The sequence below is a fragment of the Cynoglossus semilaevis genome, chromosome 14 (genome assembly GCF_000523025.1).
Source record: "Cynoglossus semilaevis isolate Cse_v1.0 chromosome 14, Cse_v1.0, whole genome shotgun sequence".
Taxonomy (NCBI): Eukaryota; Metazoa; Chordata; class Actinopteri; order Pleuronectiformes; family Cynoglossidae; genus Cynoglossus; species Cynoglossus semilaevis.
Genome location: NC_024320.1, coordinates 4,061,169 through 4,080,437, shown reverse-complemented (window position 1 = coordinate 4,080,437; position 19,269 = coordinate 4,061,169). Strand labels below are relative to the sequence as shown.

Sequence of the window (19,269 nt, the reverse complement as noted above, 5' to 3'; positions counted from 1 at the left end):
TATTTAAACTAACAACTGGAAACAATAACTTAACTACAAACTAGCCAAACAAATAGCTTAGCATTAGCCAAAATATAGTCATTGCTACCATGTTTTGTTCACACTGCCTGTGATGAATATGGGGTTTCTTTTTCTGAGATATACTAACATTGCTTTTCCGGTATTATCAATGATACACAAATGATCACAATTAGCATAAAATAGTTTATTTTGAACCACAATAATTACACTTTGCTTCTTTTTTTATGAGGAGAATGTGAATGTACTTTTATATTTTAATTCAGTTGTTATTCTGCACACAGAGCAGTTAAGGAAATAATAGCTGTAAAATCCTGCACTACATTAAAAGCTTTAAACAGAGGAAAACATTCACTCTGACAGAGAACGACATCAAATCTAGAAATGACCCGACTAAAGAGTACTGCCTTCTGTATGTTGTTTTCAGTGTTCTAGGGATATTACATATTCTACTAGTCTGTCACCTATTAGGTTTGTACACATTTACTGAACGGTCAGCTGGTGTGAGTCAAACATTGCGTGGTAACATGCTAAGACTTGATGTGGTTCAAACAAAAAAAACAAACAAATTAAAAATGACAGTTTCACTCATTACGTAATTATCATTATGTCATATTCAATAGCAGACATGATTGGTTCAGACTCATGATCAAAGAAATTCCTTGGTGAATTTACAATGCAGCAAGAGGCACTTGAGTGCACAGCTCCCATTGTCTATAAGTTTTTAACAGATTTCACTGAAGTCTCTGTCAGTAGGAAACAAAATGAATTGTGTTTTTGTCTCTGAACTGGCTTAAAATATCACTACAACTGCTCTGCAACATGGTTTGGTTCTTTACAAGAAACCAAGGAGACATGCACACATTTGTGTTGCTTAAGGTGGGAGGTCCCAAAACCCCCACCTCACCCCCCAAAGAGCATTAGCTTCTGGCTAGGGAATGCATTAGCAAACCCACAGACAATGCTACAAAATAGGTAAAGAAACATCAACTTTTAGAATGTATCTTCTTACTTTTATGTACTATTCACTAATTATTATTGTTTACCATAAGAAAATTATTTTTCACCACTGTCGAACACCTATTTTTACTAGCTATCTACATGCTAGCTTGAGGAGCAGAGGAAATTGATAACAGGCCCAAACTGCTAGTTCTGAACAGATTATGACGTTGTTATGCCAAAGTTGCAGCTGTTGTGTAGTACATGTAAGGGTATTTTGAGGTGAAAAGATGAAAAAAGACATCCACACTTTTCTACTGCAGGTTGCAGGAAACATTCTTATTTTTTCCTACTGACAGGACCTCCAAATCTGTGCAAACTCTGAGAAATGTTCCTCATTTAGCTTTAAATACCCGTTGCAAAATCACAGGTCACAATAAGGCAGTGATGAGCACTTGTTGGCTAAGATCATAGTTTGCTTTTGTCATTATTTTAAAATTCTTACTGGTACCTGCTGGGTCTAGGAAGGCACATATTACAGTACGTAGGACTCAAATATCTAGTATCTAAGAGGGTTGGGTTCAACAACACCGCCGAAACGGTGCAACAGCCTTGCAACAAGAACTTTGCCAAAAATGTCTTTTTATTCTTACCATTCCATCCCGATATAAATTCACTTCCCATCAAAACGTAGGTTTTGCCTCTCAGGTGATTTCCTTGCGTGAAGAAACGTCTCTGCTGTTAAACCCAACTTTTCTGTCCTTTTTTAAGACTTTCTTTCTTTCTATGCAACTTTCTGATTGACATAGGAGAGTCTCCTATGTAGAAATTCCTCGATATGTGGCCAGATCTTGTTGGTTTCTGTCCCAGTGAACGTCTCCAGGACACCTTTACTCCTGGAGAAACAAAAAAAACAACAACACAGAACACACTTTTTACTGAACAGTAGGAACTTCAGAGTTAATATACTTGGATGTTTATCCGTAGGAGTCTTTCTTTGACAATACTTAGGGCCTCTCCATGAAGACCATTCTTTTCAACCCCTAAAGAGATACTTCAATGTCTCAATGGTCCCTGACTACTGACAGGGCTTTGTCAGATTGAACCCAGCATGGTCAGAGGGTCAGAGGTAAAGGCTGGAAGAAAGTTGTACACCCTCAGGCTGGGGTTTGAGCATGGACTAAAGGTTAGGTTATGAAACGATGATGAACATCTAATTATTACATTTTCCCTTTAAGAGCGTCTCATTAAGAAAGGAAGGGAAGTAAACTCCTTGTCATTGTGACACAGCACATCACTGCAACAACCAAATGTGACCTCTGCTTTAACCCATCACCAAAGTGAACAGTGGGCAGCTTTAAGGGGGAGCAGTGTGTGGGGACGGTGCCATGATCAGAGCACCTCAGTGGTAACTTGGCAGCTAGTGGACTCGAACCTGAAACCTTCTGGACCAAAGTCCACTTCCGTAGCCACCAATGCCCCGTCTAACACTGCTGATGACATAAGGGAAAATAACTATATTAGCGGAATATATCAATTGTTACTTGCTCAAATGCCACCAGCGAACCTGTAAAGGAATAAGCACTAAATGATGGATGGGTGAATGGATGGATGGATGGGTGAATGGATGGATGGATGGACCTCATATTGATCATTCTTACCAATTATTACCTTAAAACTAAACAGAGCGGTGCCTCACAATTAACCAGACCATGTAGTGTTGCACTTGGAATAACATATTGAGCATGTTCATTAGCAAAAGAACAGCCTGAAATCCGTCCCAGAGGGTTCTCTATTAGACAGTGTACAGAGGGGTCCAGGGTTAACGACCTGTGGCGTTTCATGGTTATGTCACCATCTCCCATACATTTTTGAAGAAAGTCTTGTTCTATCATTCCGATGTATGGCGTTAAAACTAATTTCACATGGGAACTAACTGGCGAGTGGAATCGGACGAATATTTCACGCATACACTGGATTGTGCTACATTCGCTTTTTGTCATTTGTGTTGTTTTTTTGGAACTTTTTGCCCTGTATTATGGCTCCCAGGTGTAAGCTATACTCACTGTTGAAATGGAATTGCAGCATAAGTCCAGGATACCTGTCAGATTGAACCCAGCATGGTCAGAGTATGTATATCTGTATACCCCTTGGGAAATACTGCTTCAATTGATCAACTGTGTGGGACACTAGCTAAGCAATTCTCTTTGGTTTGAAGCAATGCTGTGATCCATTAAATTCTCTACGGAGACCAGATATAGCATTTTAATGTATGATCTTATAAAATGGCTCTGACACCTCATAAGTTTATTTTAGTATTGAGTATTGTTCAGGTTTTGCTCTTGCATAAATCAAAACGCATGTTGAGATTAATCATTGTCATCAGCACAGTGCTTGTCGTGGTGGAGTGTGGTTTTAAAACATTTTAGTTGCACAATCAACTGCATGGAGTGTGCAGAACTATTCTGTAAATGCTATACATGTAAATTCAGTCAGGTGCAGTATTACATGACGTCCAACGTAAACACCTTTTACCTTTTATCTGTCCAACAATATAACATACATACTGTGGCACCCTGAAGGTGAAACAGACATGAGAGGTTCTAAGTTCTCACCTGTAATATTCTAACACAGGCTGCGTCTGAGTTTCATAAGACTTCAGTCTCTGTGTCACCGTCTCTGGTTTGTCGTCATCTCTCTGGACCAGAGCTTCTCCTGTCACATCATCAAAACCCTACAGTGAAACACATGAACAAATGTTATTACTACACAGGTAACAACAAGCTTCAATGATTATGGTTATTGAAGGATTTCTGGTTGTAAATGTTGGAAATTAGATTGACATTTAAAATAAATGTTCTTTTAATTGGACCTGCATTAACAATACAATCAAATCCTAATAAACCAACAGTCTCTATGATTCAGTTACACCATGATACCTGTAATGCTAGCAACTATGCTACCTTGAATACTTACGCTACTCTACTAGCAAAACTATGCTAACTTTAATACTAGTAACTATACTACTGTTTATACCTGTGATAATATGCTAGCAATAATATTTCTATGTTAACATCAATACTTATCAATGCTACATTTAGATTATGCTACCTTCAATACTAGCATGCATGCTATCTTAAATACTTAATTTACTTATATCTATCTATCTATCATCCATCCATCTATCCATCCATCTATCCATCATCCATCTATCCATCCATCCATCTATCTAGCCTACATTTAACGCTTATACAGTATATATGCTACCTTATCTTTAATACACACGTCAATGCTACCTTTTATACTTATCTATGCTACATTTAAACTATGCTAATTATAATACTAAAATCTATGTTACTTGAGTAGTTGTACAACTGTGCTGCTAATCATATTCCTCTGCTAGCTTTTTTTTAACTTGAGGAGTAAGGAAAAGTATGAAGGTATTTTTAGGATAACCGATTTAATGTCTACAATCTTGGAAAACAGCCAGTCAATGAGTAACAAGTGAAAACAGATGCTGTGTATTTACAGGGACTTGTGGAGGATTGAAATCTGTGTTGTAAATTCTGCCGCTGGGAAGGTGAGTCCAGCGAGACGTCAGTCTCTGTTTGATGGTCTGGAAAGGTACATTAAGATTGATGACCTTGTCCACGCTGTAGTTGTCATCCAAGGACTCGGCTTGGGACACAGTGCGAGGAAAACCTACAAACAAGTGACACAGACAGTTTATGGACCGTTTATGTGCATATGTATATATGTGGAAATAGCACCTTAAACCTGTATACCTGAATCTTCCAGTTTCTTTATCATTCTAACAATTATTTTTGTAGTGCGGTTTAGTGTGGTGTGCATTTATAATCAGTACCAGGAGAGCGATTTCTGACGTGTGAACTCACCATCCAGCAGCCAGCTGCTCTGTCCCGTTGCTCTCAGGTCGCTCAGGATGAGGCGAGACATGACATCATCAGGTACCAGCTGACCAAGATCAATGCAGGACTTTAACAACAGGCCCAGCTCTGACAGAGAGAGAGAGGAGAGTGATGAAGGACAGTGATTAGTTTAATTACCACTGTGTTCCTCTGCCGTTCCGATGATGTCATCATCATGTGTCATGCAGGTCTGTCCTGTGGTGTTTGAATCTTCGACTTGAATTTTCGACTTTTTCTCAGGCATTCTCCAACGCTGTAATTGGAGAGGCAGGAACCACTATAGAAATGAATGTGTACACCGTGGCGCAGTACATGTTCCTGCAAAGCTGGCAAGTGGAAATTTTAAAGAGACATTGCTTGGTTTACTCTCACTTTAAGTGGCCAGTTTCCAGCTGGAGAAAGGAATTTCCTGCAGGCCTTCAGAAGAGTGATCTGACCTTCTTACTCTGATGTCACTAAGGAACACAGCAAAGTGTGGAAGTGACAACGCAGAGCTGTACAAAACATATATGTTGCACCAAAGGAGAACCACAAATTCACCCTCTTTAGAGTCTCCTGCCCACAGATAGGTTACGGGGTTTTTTTAACACAAGTATAAGACGTGGTGACTGCACAGACTGGATCTTGAAGGTTTTTGAAAAAGCAAGTATACACACATACAAGGTGTACAAAAGTCTGGTACATGCAGCACACACACCCGAAAACAGCTTAGACAGAGATAAAGTGAAATGACGCAATCACAGGAAAAGAGCAAGGTCACAGGATTAGACTGAAAAAAACTGTTGCGGGGCAAATACTTGAGCAAGGCAATGTAAACAAGACCAACCACTTTTACTGCCACAGGCTCCTGATGCTGCTCAGATGAGACAACACTAGTCTTTACTGAACAACTTTAACATACAAAGGTCACAAATAAGCCCATACTCAGGATAAAGTGTTGCTGACATCAAATGGCTAACGACTAAAACTAACTGTAAAATAATAATAAAAAAAACCATATAAATGTGAATATGTAATACTTGCTGTCTATAAGCCACAAAAGCAATGGAAGCTGGCCAAAAGGTGTAGACGTAGTAACCATACTGTAATGAGTTCCTAACTCAAAAGGTTAGCAGAAAATACCCTGTAATAGCCAAACTTTAGCAAAAAATAGCTCTAAAATGCTAATAGTAATTAAATAGTTAAAACATAGCTACATGCTATCCATCCAAGCTTGATTTTGAATACAATAAAAAAAAATATTCAAATTGGAATTTATTTGACTTGTAACCCCCTGCGCATCCCCCAGGCCCCTTACTTTGGAAACCACTGGGCTAAGAAATTGAGCAGTATATACTACTATACTACTGTACACACTTTAAGATCAACTGTAAAGCAGTTGATATAATTTAGTTTTTCTGCTGATCTGTGTGTCAGGATGGCCGAGTGGTCTAAGGCGCCACACTCAAGGATAGGCTCCTTCCACTAAAATGGGTATTCTGGTCTCTGAAAGGAGGCGTGGGTTCGAATCCCACTTCTGACACATTATTTTGGGGCAGTGGTCGCTTGGTGGTTGAGGAAGCAGACATCATCCAGAAGGCTTCAGTGTTCATCAGCTGCCCAGTTACCACTGAGGTGCTCTGATCATGGCACTGTCCCCACACACTGCTACCCCTAAAGCTGCCCACTGTTCACTTTGGTGATGGGTTAAAAGCAGAGGTCACATTTGGTTGTGGCCGTAAAAACCAGAGTCCTTAAATGAACGCTGACCTTATATGGAACAAAGGCTCCGGTTTGTTTTCACAACTCCATTCATCCTTTTTTTTTTGGTATTGTTTACACCACATGTCTTATTTCACACACCTTGTAACACCAGGGGTCAACAGTTCCCTGTATGAACAAACAACAAACAAAGCCAGTGCCACCCCGTGTCACCTTTGACCTTGAATTAAAGACATGCAAGACGCACAGAAACTCTTCTCCTCTGCTCTGCCTGATGTCCCTGTGATAGAGATAAGTAATAAAAGTACAGGAGTGGCTCTCTTATCACTGAAGTCCAGGAAACTAACTCAGTGGCAACAATTCCTTCGGTTTTGGTTACAATAAAGCCTGTTACAGTGGTGCATACTGGAACCAGAGAAAGAGAACGTTCTTTTCGGCAACACATGCAGAAGATATTGACCCTAACATGCAGCTCCGCTTCAAGAATGTAAATGTGATGCATGTGTGGTTGAGTATTGAATAAGACACATTTATCTCACCAGTCTTAGCCTCAATGTGTCTTCTCAGAAGGTCTCCGCTGGAGATGTGTTTGAGTCCAAAAGTTTTACTTATGCGCCCCGACACTGTTCCTTTCCCAGAGCCCGGTGGTCCCAGGATGACAGCCCGAAAAACCCTCTGTAGGACCATGCTTTTAAATGAATAATTAAATAAATAAGAATCTACTCTCGGTGCCGCGCTCTGTTCATAAAAAACACCCAGCAGTTCGCAGCCAAAACTGGATCGGAGCAGGTTTTCAACTTTCTTTTTTTTCTCCTTTTAAAAAATCTGCAACGTGGGGAGAGAGAAGGCGCGTCTGCTCCTGCACGTCTTAACTTCCAGTGGACCTTGACTTGTTTTCTTCTGCTTCGGAGCCTTTGAGAAAGCAGAGAGAGGAGGAGGAGAAAGAGGACGGGGAGGAGGAGGAAGAAGAGGAAGAGGTGTTGGTAAAAAGGGGGAGGAAATGGAGGAGGAGGAGAGCCGAGCAGCTGAAGAATGCCATTAGAGGATGCAGGTCAACTGACCCCCACCCTCTTTCTTTCTTCTCCCTCTGCAGTACACCGACAAGTGTCCGCGTCTCTCTGTCGATGGCGGAGAAATGTGCATTGTTTATTATGCAGTTGTGTTGTTCTGCAGGCAGGGGGCGCCTGTTAGTAGGTAGAGCTGTGTATGACTAATCTTTTCAGTGCCAGCTTCCATCAGGGCTGCAGGGGTGGACAACAGGTGCCTTACAGGTACACAGAGATCTGCACCAACCTGTAGATACGGACGACGTAGATCTGGACACTGTGAAGGACCGAGAAGGACCCCCAAAATAGTGGGGCAGTGACACCCGACTATATGAAGAGTAGGCATCATTTTTGGTTTGTCCGTTCATTAGAGGTTCCCGCAGCCAGGCGCTAGGGGGAAGCAAACCCTGAACCTTCTGCGTGACAGAATGGAATCCTACCACTAGCTGCAGACCACCACTATATACAGTACTGTATATCATATAAAATTGAGTTTTATATGAAATTAGGCCCAGTGTCATGTCCACTACAGTATACATTTAATTTCACAGATACTTTTATCCAAATCGACTTACAATATACCTTCTTATTTTGCATTTTATAATAATCTATTTAAATAAAACAATAGTTCATATATGTACATTACTGTTTTCATTTAAAACATCAAGCTGCAGTAAGTGTGTGTGTGCGTGCGCGCGCTGGGGCAGGCGCGAGCGTATTAGTGTCACTGTCATGCATAACCAATAACCATGCTTTTCATCATAGTAAAAAGAAAGACAGATTGTTTTACAGTATGTCTGAATCATATTGATGTGTATTAAAGACGTCTCAATTTGTGGGAAAAGTGGAGACATATTGAAAAATAAATAAAAGTAGATTAAAAATGGACCTTTTAGAAAACTGCAGAACAGAACAGATTAATTTCTCTCATGATCAGCGTTAACAATAATAATAAGGGCTTGTTAAAATTTTCTTTTACTACAAAAATAAAATAAACAACAAAATGATCACCACAACCACTATTACTTCTAATTATAAATGTATTATTATTATAATTATAATAACAATAATAATTATTATTGTAATTATATGGTATGTTGATGATTTATACTATTATTAACACGATTAGTTGTGTTGTTTCAAGGGTAAAAAAAGTTTTCAATTTTTTAAAAAAAGTGAATAATGATATATTATATATAACAATATTGTTTCGATATAACACTGTATGAACATGAGTTCAATAATTCAAGATTCAGGAGTTTTATTCGTCACACACAGTACAATGCGCAGTGAAATTTATTTAATTTTCTATGTTGTTTACATATTATGTACGTCTATGTGCCTTTAAGATAAACCAACACCTATTTCGTGGTCTAGTATGCATCGTAACTGCCACCCAGTGGCCGGCTTGAGTAAAACAACAATTGCAAACTGTCATTTTTGTCCGTCTTGGGCTACGGTACCTGCCTCTCCTCCTCTAACGTCTTCTTGGACAAACACACGTGGATTCCCACTGACGCCAGGCACCAACAACAACAACATGGCCAGTCATGGACTCACCTACGAAGGCTGTAATTTCTTCAGACAGCGACTGGTTCTGTCCACCCTCAGTGGGAAGCGGGTCAAAATCAGGAGCATTCGTTCTAAAGAGGACGAACCTGGACTGCGGGGTAAGTTTTGTGGCGTCGCTGTTGGTACTTAGCCGTTAGCAAGGGGCTTAGAGCTAACGGCTAGCTGCTGCGCAGTTGGGAGTGTGGCTTCATCACTGGGTGTGGAAGGAAGCGATAGGGTCAGGAGTTGTAAATATGAGATTAATACACCTTATCTGCGCTGTTTTAGAGCTGCGTGGTGCTTTACTATAAAACACGTTTGTTTTATTACGAATAGGTTGTTTGTTTTAAATTTTTATCACAAGTTTTCAACATTGTAAACACTACAGCCGTGGACTCTCCTTTCTTGACTCAATTTGTTTTGAGACGGTAAGAAGGAATGAATAAACACATTTGATTTGTGTCCTTAGTTGTGATTGTAGCTTTATTGAAAATTGTCTAGAGTTTAGCTTCTTTATTCTTAATATGTGAAAAGTAAAAAAAAACATCTTTGTTAAACATATATTAAAAATAAACAAATATAAACGCTACAAATTCTATTGCACTTCATAAAAGGGGATTGTTAATATCATTAGAGAAACGTTCAGTTACGTATTGTGATGTTTGTTTTTTTGGGGGGTTTTTTATGGCTGTCTTTTCTACTTCCAGATTTCGAGGCTAGTTTCGTCAGGTTGTTGGACAAAGTGACCAATGGCACCAAAATAGAGATAAACCAAACAGGTAAATGTTGTCACCACCACACTGCATTTTCTCAGCAGCGCGACAGCATCTCAGCAGTGTTTCAGATGCGTCACTTGTTCACACTGAAGCATTAAAACATTCCAGCTGCATTTGTACTGCAACATTTTTTTAAGCTTTCTTTCTTGTCATCTGATCTTGTCTTAGAGGTTTGTTATTACTACTTACCTTAATTTGGCATGAACATGCACAATATATATATGTATATTTATATAGATTATCCTGTTATTTTTTGATGCATAGTATTTCATTTCTAAAATTTAAAAAAAATGCAATTTTAATTGTTTTATTGTGTTACAATTTTATTGTGCTTCTGCCCAATTTTAAAGGAACCGTGTTGTTCTACCAGCCTGGCTTGTTGTACGGAGGTTCAGTGGAACATGACTGTAGCCCACAGAGATCCATCGGGTACTACCTGGAAGCTTTGCTCATGTTGGCTCCGTTTATGAAGAACCCTCTCAAGGCGACCCTGAGGGGAGTCACCAATGACCCAACTGACCCAACTGTGAGCACAAACATGATTCTGTCTGATCATTATCTAACTCGAGGTATCATAGACTTGCTGGGCCACATAGAGCATTCCCAGGAGTTTGTGAATAATGTCTATTGACTTGGGTCGCAAAGGTTTGTGACTTTTAAAATATGGATACCCAGATAAAAAGTTTGGGAAACACTGACATAGAGGGTCAGATGTAATAAGGCTAGTACTAAGATTTTTGTTATGAGAATCAAATGTTTTTTTTTTTTTAACTAATTAGCACAACAGGTGGTTTGGCTAAATATTGACGTTTAAAGCCTGAATCATTGAATAGATTGTAAAAAGTAAGCAAAGACATTATCCTCGTGTATATAGTAAAATATAGCAGAGTAAGGTTAAAATGTGTCAAATAACTTCACACTCTGTTAGCTTAAACTAAAAATTGAGTACTAGCTCTTACAAAAAACTAGTAACAAAGTAACTAAAGGTCAGCCAGGAAGACTAGCAAACCTGGCAAACCTGAAAATTTGCTGACCATTGTGAGATTGAGTATCGCTATGAATCAGTAAATTAAAAAAAAAAAAACATCTTTTAGACTTCATTAATATCTGAAGTCTAAAAGGTAATATCATTATTATCTTTAAATAAAGAAAATAAATGGATATGATTCTCCTCGTGAACCAGGGGTTTGAAGACCCTGCTCTAAAGGATTTGAAGTTTAGAGTCTCTACAGCGTACAGTATGTAGAAAAGACAAAAGAAAATTCCGAAAATATACAAATCATCAAAATAGCAAACATCAGCCAAAAAAAAAATATTAGCAATATTTCATTTGAAACAGGGTCCTAAAATGGCTGAAACTGTGCCCTCAAGTATATAAAAAAGGGGTTTTCACAATGCCTAAAAGGAGCTTAAATTTAAGATAGTCCAAGGTGTGCAAAGCCTGTGTTAAGTTGCCAGTTTGTTTTCACCGACTTCTGATCACACAGGGTGGAGCCGATGCATACTTGTGCCGAGAATATGTAAACTATGCTGCGGTTGAAGGGAACATCAATCACATTCGGAAGAGACGCTGCCCTCTTGTGCACACACTATTAAGTGCAATTATATGCCAGTTTAAATCAACAGTGCAGAGGAGCTGAGTTTATGGTCTTGAGTTATGGAGTTATGGGCGAGGAGCAGAAGCCAGGTTTTGTAGCAGCAGAACTCAGCTGGAAGATGAATATCATCAGCATTGTTTCAGAGAGAACGGTGCCAAAAATGTAGACACAAAAATGTAGAACAGTCAACTGTAGACAACTGAATATCCCAACACTGAAAAACTGCAGCAGTTTTATCAGGAGTTTGTTCTCTTGAAGAATCTTAAAAAACACAAAAAAGAAGCAACTGGGGCCCTTGACATTAACTGCAACCGGGACAATTTTTGGTTAAAAATGTGTTCGTGAACCGAATTTTTAACTGCTAGTACTAAATGGGGCCCTTGACATTAACTGCAACCGGTGCAATTTTTGGTTAAACATGTGTTCGTGAACTACTAGTACTAGGGGAAAAAAAGGTGTCATTGCTCAATTTGCAAAAACTTGATTGCTCTTCATTGTGCGGTGTGGCTTTTTCCAGTTATGTTTCAAAATGATCAGAACTGCAGGCTGGCCAGTCAGTCACGTGTAGTTAAGTCTGTAAATTTATTCCCATTTCAGGTGGATCTGCTGAAGCTCACAGCTCTGCCGCTGATGAAGAAATTTGGCATCGACGGAGAGGGTTTTGAAATCAAGGTAAGGACCACATCGAGCCCCATACAGTACGAGTTTATTTTTTTATTTATTTTTTGAAACTATTGCTGATCCATGACAAAACCACAATGCTGTTTTGCCTTTTCAGGTTGTTAAGAGAGGAATGGCTCCTGGTGGAGGAGGTGAGGTAGTTTTCACATGTCCTGTCAAAAGAACCCTCAAACCAGTGCAGCTGACTGAAACTGGGAAAATCAAGAGGATCAGAGGAATGGCGTATCCAGAATTTCACTTTTTAATGTGCTTAATTTGTGGTTTTTAGTTGACTTGCTGTTAGCGTCATTAGAACAGTTAAAAACACTAACTAAAAATTATAGGTATCTTACAATTTTTTGTTAAGTGTATCAGATTTTGGCTGCTAAAACCTGTTCAGACAGGCCTCTCAGGTGTCTCAAACTGCTTTGACAAAGTTCATTTTTTGTCATGTTGACCTATTACAGGTTTGCTCATGTTTTTTACTTTTTTCCCCTTTTAACCCTTAGTTAATATATAATAAATATTGTGAAATCAGAGCAAATATAAAGTTTTCTGTCAAATTTAGAAACCTGTCAAAATGATTGATGCTGTGCAGCTATTGTTGATTTAGTTTAGAGCTTTTTCCTCTTCCCAAAACTGAAAGAACTCAGTTCAGTCCTTAAGAGGAGATGAAGAAACTGGTTGTGGCTTAGGGATAAAGTAATTCCCCAGAATTCCACAGAGCAGCAATTCTTTGATCACATAATTGCTGTTTAAAATATAACAACTGTCTTAGAACTTTTTGAGCCTTGTCTATGCCTTTTATACCACTGAGAGAGGATGCCTGGCTCAAAAGGTTTCCCACCATCCCAGGACCTTGACTCGGCGAACTCAGATATTCGGTGCGAGTTTCTCCTCAGATGGCCAACCGGATCGTCGATTCCACCAGAGCTGTCCTCAACCAGTTCATTCCAGATATTTACATCTACACAGATCACATGAAGGGAGCCAACTCTGGCAAGTGAGTGTCAGACCATTTAACAATCACTTTTGCTGCTTGTGCTCACAATTATACAAACAGACACTCAGTGTCACGTGATCTGCTTTCAGGTCTCCGGGTTTTGGCCTGACGTTAGTCGCAGAGACATTGGACGGCTTCTTCCTCAGTGCTGAGATGTCGTCCACACCGCAGGGCCAGGGAGACCCCATGTTACCAGAGGAGCTAGGTAGAAACTGTGCTAAAATGCTGTTGGAGGAGGTGCATCGGGTAAGAGTGACACACACGTCTGACACACACACACACACACATCTGTGCGTGGGTTTAGACTTAGTGTCTAATTCAAGTCTGGTATAATTTATGACAAATTGGGTGCTAGAATAATCAACATGACAAAAACAGAAAAATAGTGAAGCAAAAGCCCTACATTGTTGGTTGAAGATATACTTTCAGGAAATAAGTTGTTAATTTTTTACGTTGACAATTATATGCAGGAGGACAACGCACCCTGTCTTCTCATGTCATACTTAGCACAGGCATTAGCATATGAGCCAGAAACGGCTAAACAACCATTGGAAGGGAGGAGGGGTTTCAGCACACATTCACACACTTGTGTGATGTTTAATTTATGACAAATAATAATAATAACTGCTATGACGATATAATCCAAGTTAATACAGTACATTGAGCCATAAATGTAGCAATAAGGCTTAGCAGATCCATTAGCATATGCGCTAAAAACCGGTAACCCGAGTTAACGCAACATACAATGTCGTCACTGATCTGGATGGATAGGTTGCAAGACTGGTGACAACATTTGTAAGTGTAGGAAATATTAGTTTCAACTCAACAAATTTAGTTGTTTATTTTAAAGTTTGTCATCACAAAGAATTCGTGTGAATTATTTTAAAGTTTGTCATCACAAAGAATCCGTACTGTGTGAATATGAAGCCGCAGCCATAGCAGCTGGCACAGGCTTAAACCTTGAACCTTGTTTAAAAGGTATCTCTTTTCTGAGAGATTCTAGTGTGGGCAGCTGAAGATTCAGTTGTCCTGCCTCTGCACAATCCCAGGATTCTTGGGGAATACCTGGCATACACAGACGGGACACACAATAGTAAAGCCACTGTCTAACGATGACTTTCACTACTGTTGTTTACCAGTGTTGTCTGGTAATGACCGTCAACCACAGTCTGGAATTTTACTGACAGACTGTCTGTGGACAGAGTGTATCAGCGGCTGAAGGGAACTTTGAATTTACTGTTTAGTTCAGATTTGGAGATGAATCTCTTTTACTTATTTATTCCTGTTTCTTTGTTTTCTGACAGTTTTATTCAGCACTAGTAACTCACTATTGTCAATAGTTAACAAGATTGTTTATTAACAGGGATGTTCTAAATTTACATTTACATGGCTAATTCTAAAGTTTTTGATAGTCCTATAAACGTGAAAGATGAGGAATATAATTCCTTTATGCATTCCTTTAAGCTGTTTCTGGCATGTCATGATGTTTGTTTTTGTGCTTGTGGCCCACAACATCATTTATGTGGCCCACCACAGCTTATTATACGTATGCTCGTCATAAAATACACGTCTGTCTTCAAGAGGATAATTACTGTTTCCTGATGCATCGCATTCACACCATAACCTTAAGATCATAGGTTTAATAAATCAAGATAACAGTCAACATTTTCCTGATCTCTTTCCTCGTCACTGAATCCATTCATACTCGTCATTTCTTAAACAGTCTGTCAACATCAGAGGAGGACAGTGCTGTGTCTTGTCCTCTGCTGGACCGTCCTCACACTCAGCATCAGTATCACTTCCATAGATTTGGATAAAGAATAAAGCTATAAATACGAAAGGCGATTTCAATCAGCATCAGTATCACTTCCATAGATTTGGATAAAGAATAAAGCTATAAATACGAAAGGCGATTTCAATCATCCTTACTGGAGCTGAGGAGTCCTGACTGAGCAATGTTCGCTTCGCTTTCTCATTGATCCAAATCAATATCAACTTTTCCACTTCTTCTAATGTCTGAGATCTTTTTCTTGCTGATAATGATGGTACAAATTAACAACTTTGCTAAGCCATACTGTAAAGACAGATCTGGAACATGAACTCTCATGCTTTTGTATAATCCTTCTTCACTTCTATTCCCGTTCTCACTATTTTACTTTCACCATTCCACTTTCACTAGCTTTTTTATGTCCCTTGGTGATTTATGGAATAAAATAATAGAAGAAATATCACAGCTCAAGAAATACCATCAAAATCAGACAACACTTAGTGTGTACATCAGGAGCGAGGGCTGAGACAAGACTGACACTACACACTCAGTGGTCACTTGCTGGCCACCTGATAGTGTTGGCTTGTTTGGCAACCAAGTTATGGTAAGACAATCAGGGCAATTTTTAGTTAAAATGTTGTTCGTTGAATTGTTCAAAAAGAAAGGGGTTCGACAACCGATGTTCCACTGTATTTCAAACTCAAGGCCCGCGGGCCAAATCCAGTCCACATATTAAGGAGCCCACCAGCTGCTAATGGCTACTGGATTGGTTTAATGCAGTTGGTAAATTCTGCATTTATATAATAAATGCGTGGGAAATTTTTATTTGTTTTGTTGAGGAAAAAGTTGTTGCGTTCTTTTTCTGATAAGAGCATCATCAGCATTAGAGCTGAATAACTGTTGATCCTGTTTGGCCCCCAACAATGTGTGTGTTTAATTTTCATCCTGTTGTGTGACTGAGTTTGAAACGTCTGCTATACATGATATGGAGTCACAAGTCAGTTCTACAGTATCTGTTAGATTGGTACCGTGGTAAGAGATCTTTATTCACATTTAGTCACAAAGTGCCTGAACATGAATATATGTATATATACACACACAATCAGACCCAGTGACTGCAGGCTTCACGTTGCCCCCACGTGTCTCTGCCCTTTCAGTCCTGGTTTATAGGAGCCATGTGAGTCTAGTTAGCTGGTCGGGGCAGTGCTGATTAGCTGTGAAAGGGCAATATTGTTGGACGCTTCCTCTTAATTCCTGGCCCAAAGAGCTGGGGATGTTCCCGTGCTTCGTCGTGTTCTGTGGACGACAGAGGAATATCTGGTTGGTTCTTTAGCTTTTTACCATAATCACTAAATTTTAGAATAACTGCATCTGTTTTTTTAAGATCAGTACAGTAAGGATGCAGTGATTCCTGCAACTCTGACCAGGAAAAAAGAGAAAATGACTGGAGTAAAGACAGAGGACAGCTCTGACCCCTCTGTCTGGAATGTTAGTTGTTTTTTTTAAGGGGAAGAAAAAACTGAAAAAGGAAAGATATTGGCCGCGTTGACATTTTGAAGTGTACGGCTACCCTGTGTTTGTCCGTACGTCTGTTTGTCTAATGGTTAATCAGTACAGTCCACTTGTAGTAAACCGAAGCCCCATTATGGACATTTTGTATTTGGGGGAGACGACAACAGTGGACGAGAGCTGATGAAAGTGGTGACATTTTTAACGTTTGGTTTGGAAATTTAAAGGTAAACTTTACAGAATACCTACTGCTTACTTTTGTGTCTTATTTTTTCAATATTTGTCAATGTTGATGAACAGACTTAAAATGTTAATGGTAGTAATCCAGTCTTGATTATGACTTTTTTATTTACTGATATATTTGAAATGATCTGTTTCCAAAGGTCTGTGGTTTTAAAATCTTGTCAACTTAGGCCTTTTGACCTTGACATCTGACATTGTTTAATGTCTTGTTAAGAGTTTTAAATATTGTATATTGTAAAGTGTCTCTTTTCTTTAAATGCAGTGCAAAACAGATTTTTGGTCTGAATTCTGGTTCCCTTTGCTCGAGGGATTCAAGGGACTTTTTCTTGTGGCCACATGTCTGGTTGGCTGCTCGTCCCTGGGGACATGTCAACTGTGACGTTTCCTCTGGAAGGCGGTGCCAGAACACTACCTGTTAGAAACTGTTGTTGTTGTTTTTTTATATTTGGTTAAATGCTCAGACCATTTCAGAAAAGCTAGTCATGGTTCTGAGTTCTTCTTCTGGTCCAGGTCTGGAAGTCAGGTGAGATGCTTGGGCTTGGCCACCGTCATTGGCCACCCTCATGTTTAACTTTCTATTTTAGGAAATGTTTGGTTAAAAAAAGTGGGGCTAATGTTAACTTTGTCTCCTTGTTTGTGTGCTTTGTCAAGAGTTTAAATATGATGAGATTTTGTACGTGTTTAAATGTTTTCATAGTTTTACCATTGAGGTGAAATGTCAGAATTATGGTCTGGTGACTTAGTTTTTTTATTACTATTTCTGGTTAATTTTTATTTATTCATTTTTTGAACAGATTCTGGTCAGAAATTGCTATAATTTATTTTAAAAAAGAAATTTTTGATATGTTTTACAATCGCATCTTTAAGAGGATTGAGACTGGTTTTGCAGCAGCAAGAATGGAGAAAAGTCAAAAGTCTGACTCAAACCACCAGTTAATAAAACACTCCTGGGTGTGTCCAGTGTCTTCATAACTGTCTGCTGAGGGAAGAGCTTGTTACGGTTGAGTAATGGTGACGACGTGATCACTGGGGTGCAGAGAGTACGGCCTCTGTTCTCTACAGGCACTGGCTATAGAAGGAAATAACAGAATTTAACTAAAAGGACATGCTCTGCTATAAAAGTCCAAACCTTTGGCCCATGGGACACTCTGAGGACACTGGGTTTCTATGTTGAGTGAGTTGAGCTAATTTTGCTCATGTAAAGTGCTTTCTGAGATTTTTTACCTTTCCAAAAAAATTAAGAAATTTTACGAGGATTTTCCTTTGGTTATATAAGCTAGCTATAGCTAAACGGTAGCTTTATTGGCTCATCTAGCATAAATCTACAGTTTTATTTAGCTTATTTTTCAAACTGTTTCCCACTTAAATCCAGTGTGATTTCACATGTGGGTGACGTGACAATCTATCTAAATGTTGTCTTATAGTTTGAACTTCTAGTTTGAAGTCAAAATTTTACATTCAATCTTGAAAAAACATGCCAGAAATAGCTAAAGAGTAGCCTAATGTTTAGTTTAGTTTAGTTTAAAGTAACAATTCTGACATTTCTTGTATGTCCAACAGTCTTTCATGTATTTTCACAGTAAAGTTTGTTGTTTTTGTGTTCTACTATATTTGTCCAGTGTTTTTGACTGTGTCACCCTCCTCCTCCCCCCCTCCACCCTCAGGGGTGGTTGAGTTTTTTCTAAACGTCTCCTCCTACTCTTCCCGCTCCCCCCTTCGCCCCCATGATGTTACAACAGTGTTGTTTCTCTTAGTTAAATGCCCCCCCCCCAACTTATTCCCTCTGTTGTAGGGCGGGTGCGTCGATTCGGCCAATCAGAGCCTTGCACTGTTGTTGATGACCCTTGGCCAGCAGGACGTGTCGAAGGTTTTGCTTGGACCCCTCTCCCCCTACACGTAAGTTGACCTGGTCAACGTTTTTTTATCAGACCAATTCTCATTCACAAGTTCATAAACAAGTGCAGGCCACACTAGATGTAACCCTTAGTTATTCTTTAACTAGACACTTGGGATGTGACGCTGAGCTAAAGGTCCTCTCCCACTGACAGACACCTTACTGGACTGACGATGTAGAAATTTCGTATTTTTGTTTTGGACCTTTTCAGCTTTTGTCACATGTTCGGTTTAAGTGCAGTAAAATAATTAAAGTGTGTGTCTTACTGTAGTACAACAGCCTTTTATAGCTGTAAGCAGCCGTCAGCAGTTTCACAGACGAGACCTGTCCATCGCTGCTGTCAAATGTCTAATTGAACAAATCAAATCGCTATGTCAGTGACACTCTCGGTGTCCTAGGAAACAGTAAAAAAAAAACAGAATCCTGCTCACTGCGTCAAAAAAATTTGATTTGAAGGCAAAATGGCTAATCTTTAGTCAAGGCACGACAAAAGAAGAGACGGAAATAAATGTGTTTTGGGGGTTTTTTGGCTTACATTCTGTTTTTCATCCATTATTCACTTTCTGTAGTTGTGCTGTTCCTATTGCCCCCCAGGTGTTCTTAGTTTTGGGGCTGGGAAGCATGATTTTTGGAA

General features: G+C 39.3%; 3 protein-coding genes and 1 non-coding gene across 5 annotated transcripts in view; 3 read left to right on the top strand and 1 right to left on the bottom strand.

The window, feature by feature from the left end:
- Window positions 1–19,269, top strand: part of LOC103389163 (threonine synthase-like 2) — a 649,915-nt gene that overhangs the window by 99,737 nt on the left and 530,909 nt on the right. The window lies entirely within an intron of this gene.
- Window positions 191–8,185, bottom strand: ak3 (adenylate kinase 3). The gene is made up of 5 exons (XM_008324535.3): window positions 7,127–8,185; window positions 4,854–4,973; window positions 4,487–4,659; window positions 3,573–3,691; window positions 191–1,853 (listed from the first exon to the last, which is right to left on the bottom strand). Exons 1-5 carry the CDS (start codon window positions 7,272–7,274, stop codon window positions 1,742–1,744), a joined length of 672 nt encoding a protein of 223 aa, XP_008322757.1. The 5' UTR covers window positions 7,275–8,185; the 3' UTR covers window positions 191–1,741.
- Window positions 6,298–6,408, top strand: trnal-caa (transfer RNA leucine (anticodon CAA)). The gene is made up of 2 exons: window positions 6,298–6,335; window positions 6,363–6,408. It is a non-coding gene; the product is annotated as a tRNA-Leu (tRNA).
- rcl1 (RNA terminal phosphate cyclase-like 1) overlaps window positions 9,092–19,269 on the top strand; it is a 12,104-nt gene continuing 1,926 nt past the window's right edge. Inside the window, exons 1-8 of one of the 2 annotated variants that reach the window (XM_008324534.3) lie at window positions 9,092–9,303; window positions 9,892–9,963; window positions 10,311–10,486; window positions 12,156–12,230; window positions 12,337–12,461; window positions 13,096–13,221; window positions 13,311–13,467; window positions 18,534–18,637. In XM_008324534.3, the coding sequence (XP_008322756.1) occupies window positions 9,174–9,303; window positions 9,892–9,963; window positions 10,311–10,486; window positions 12,156–12,230; window positions 12,337–12,461; window positions 13,096–13,221; window positions 13,311–13,467; window positions 18,534–18,637 (965 nt within the window). In that variant the 5' untranslated portion in view covers window positions 9,092–9,173. Of the gene's footprint in view, window positions 9,304–9,351; window positions 9,613–9,891; window positions 9,964–10,310; window positions 10,487–12,155; window positions 12,231–12,336; window positions 12,462–13,095; window positions 13,222–13,310; window positions 13,468–18,533; window positions 18,638–19,269 lie in introns of those variants that run through there. The other variant, XM_017038437.2, reaches the window with a different exon arrangement.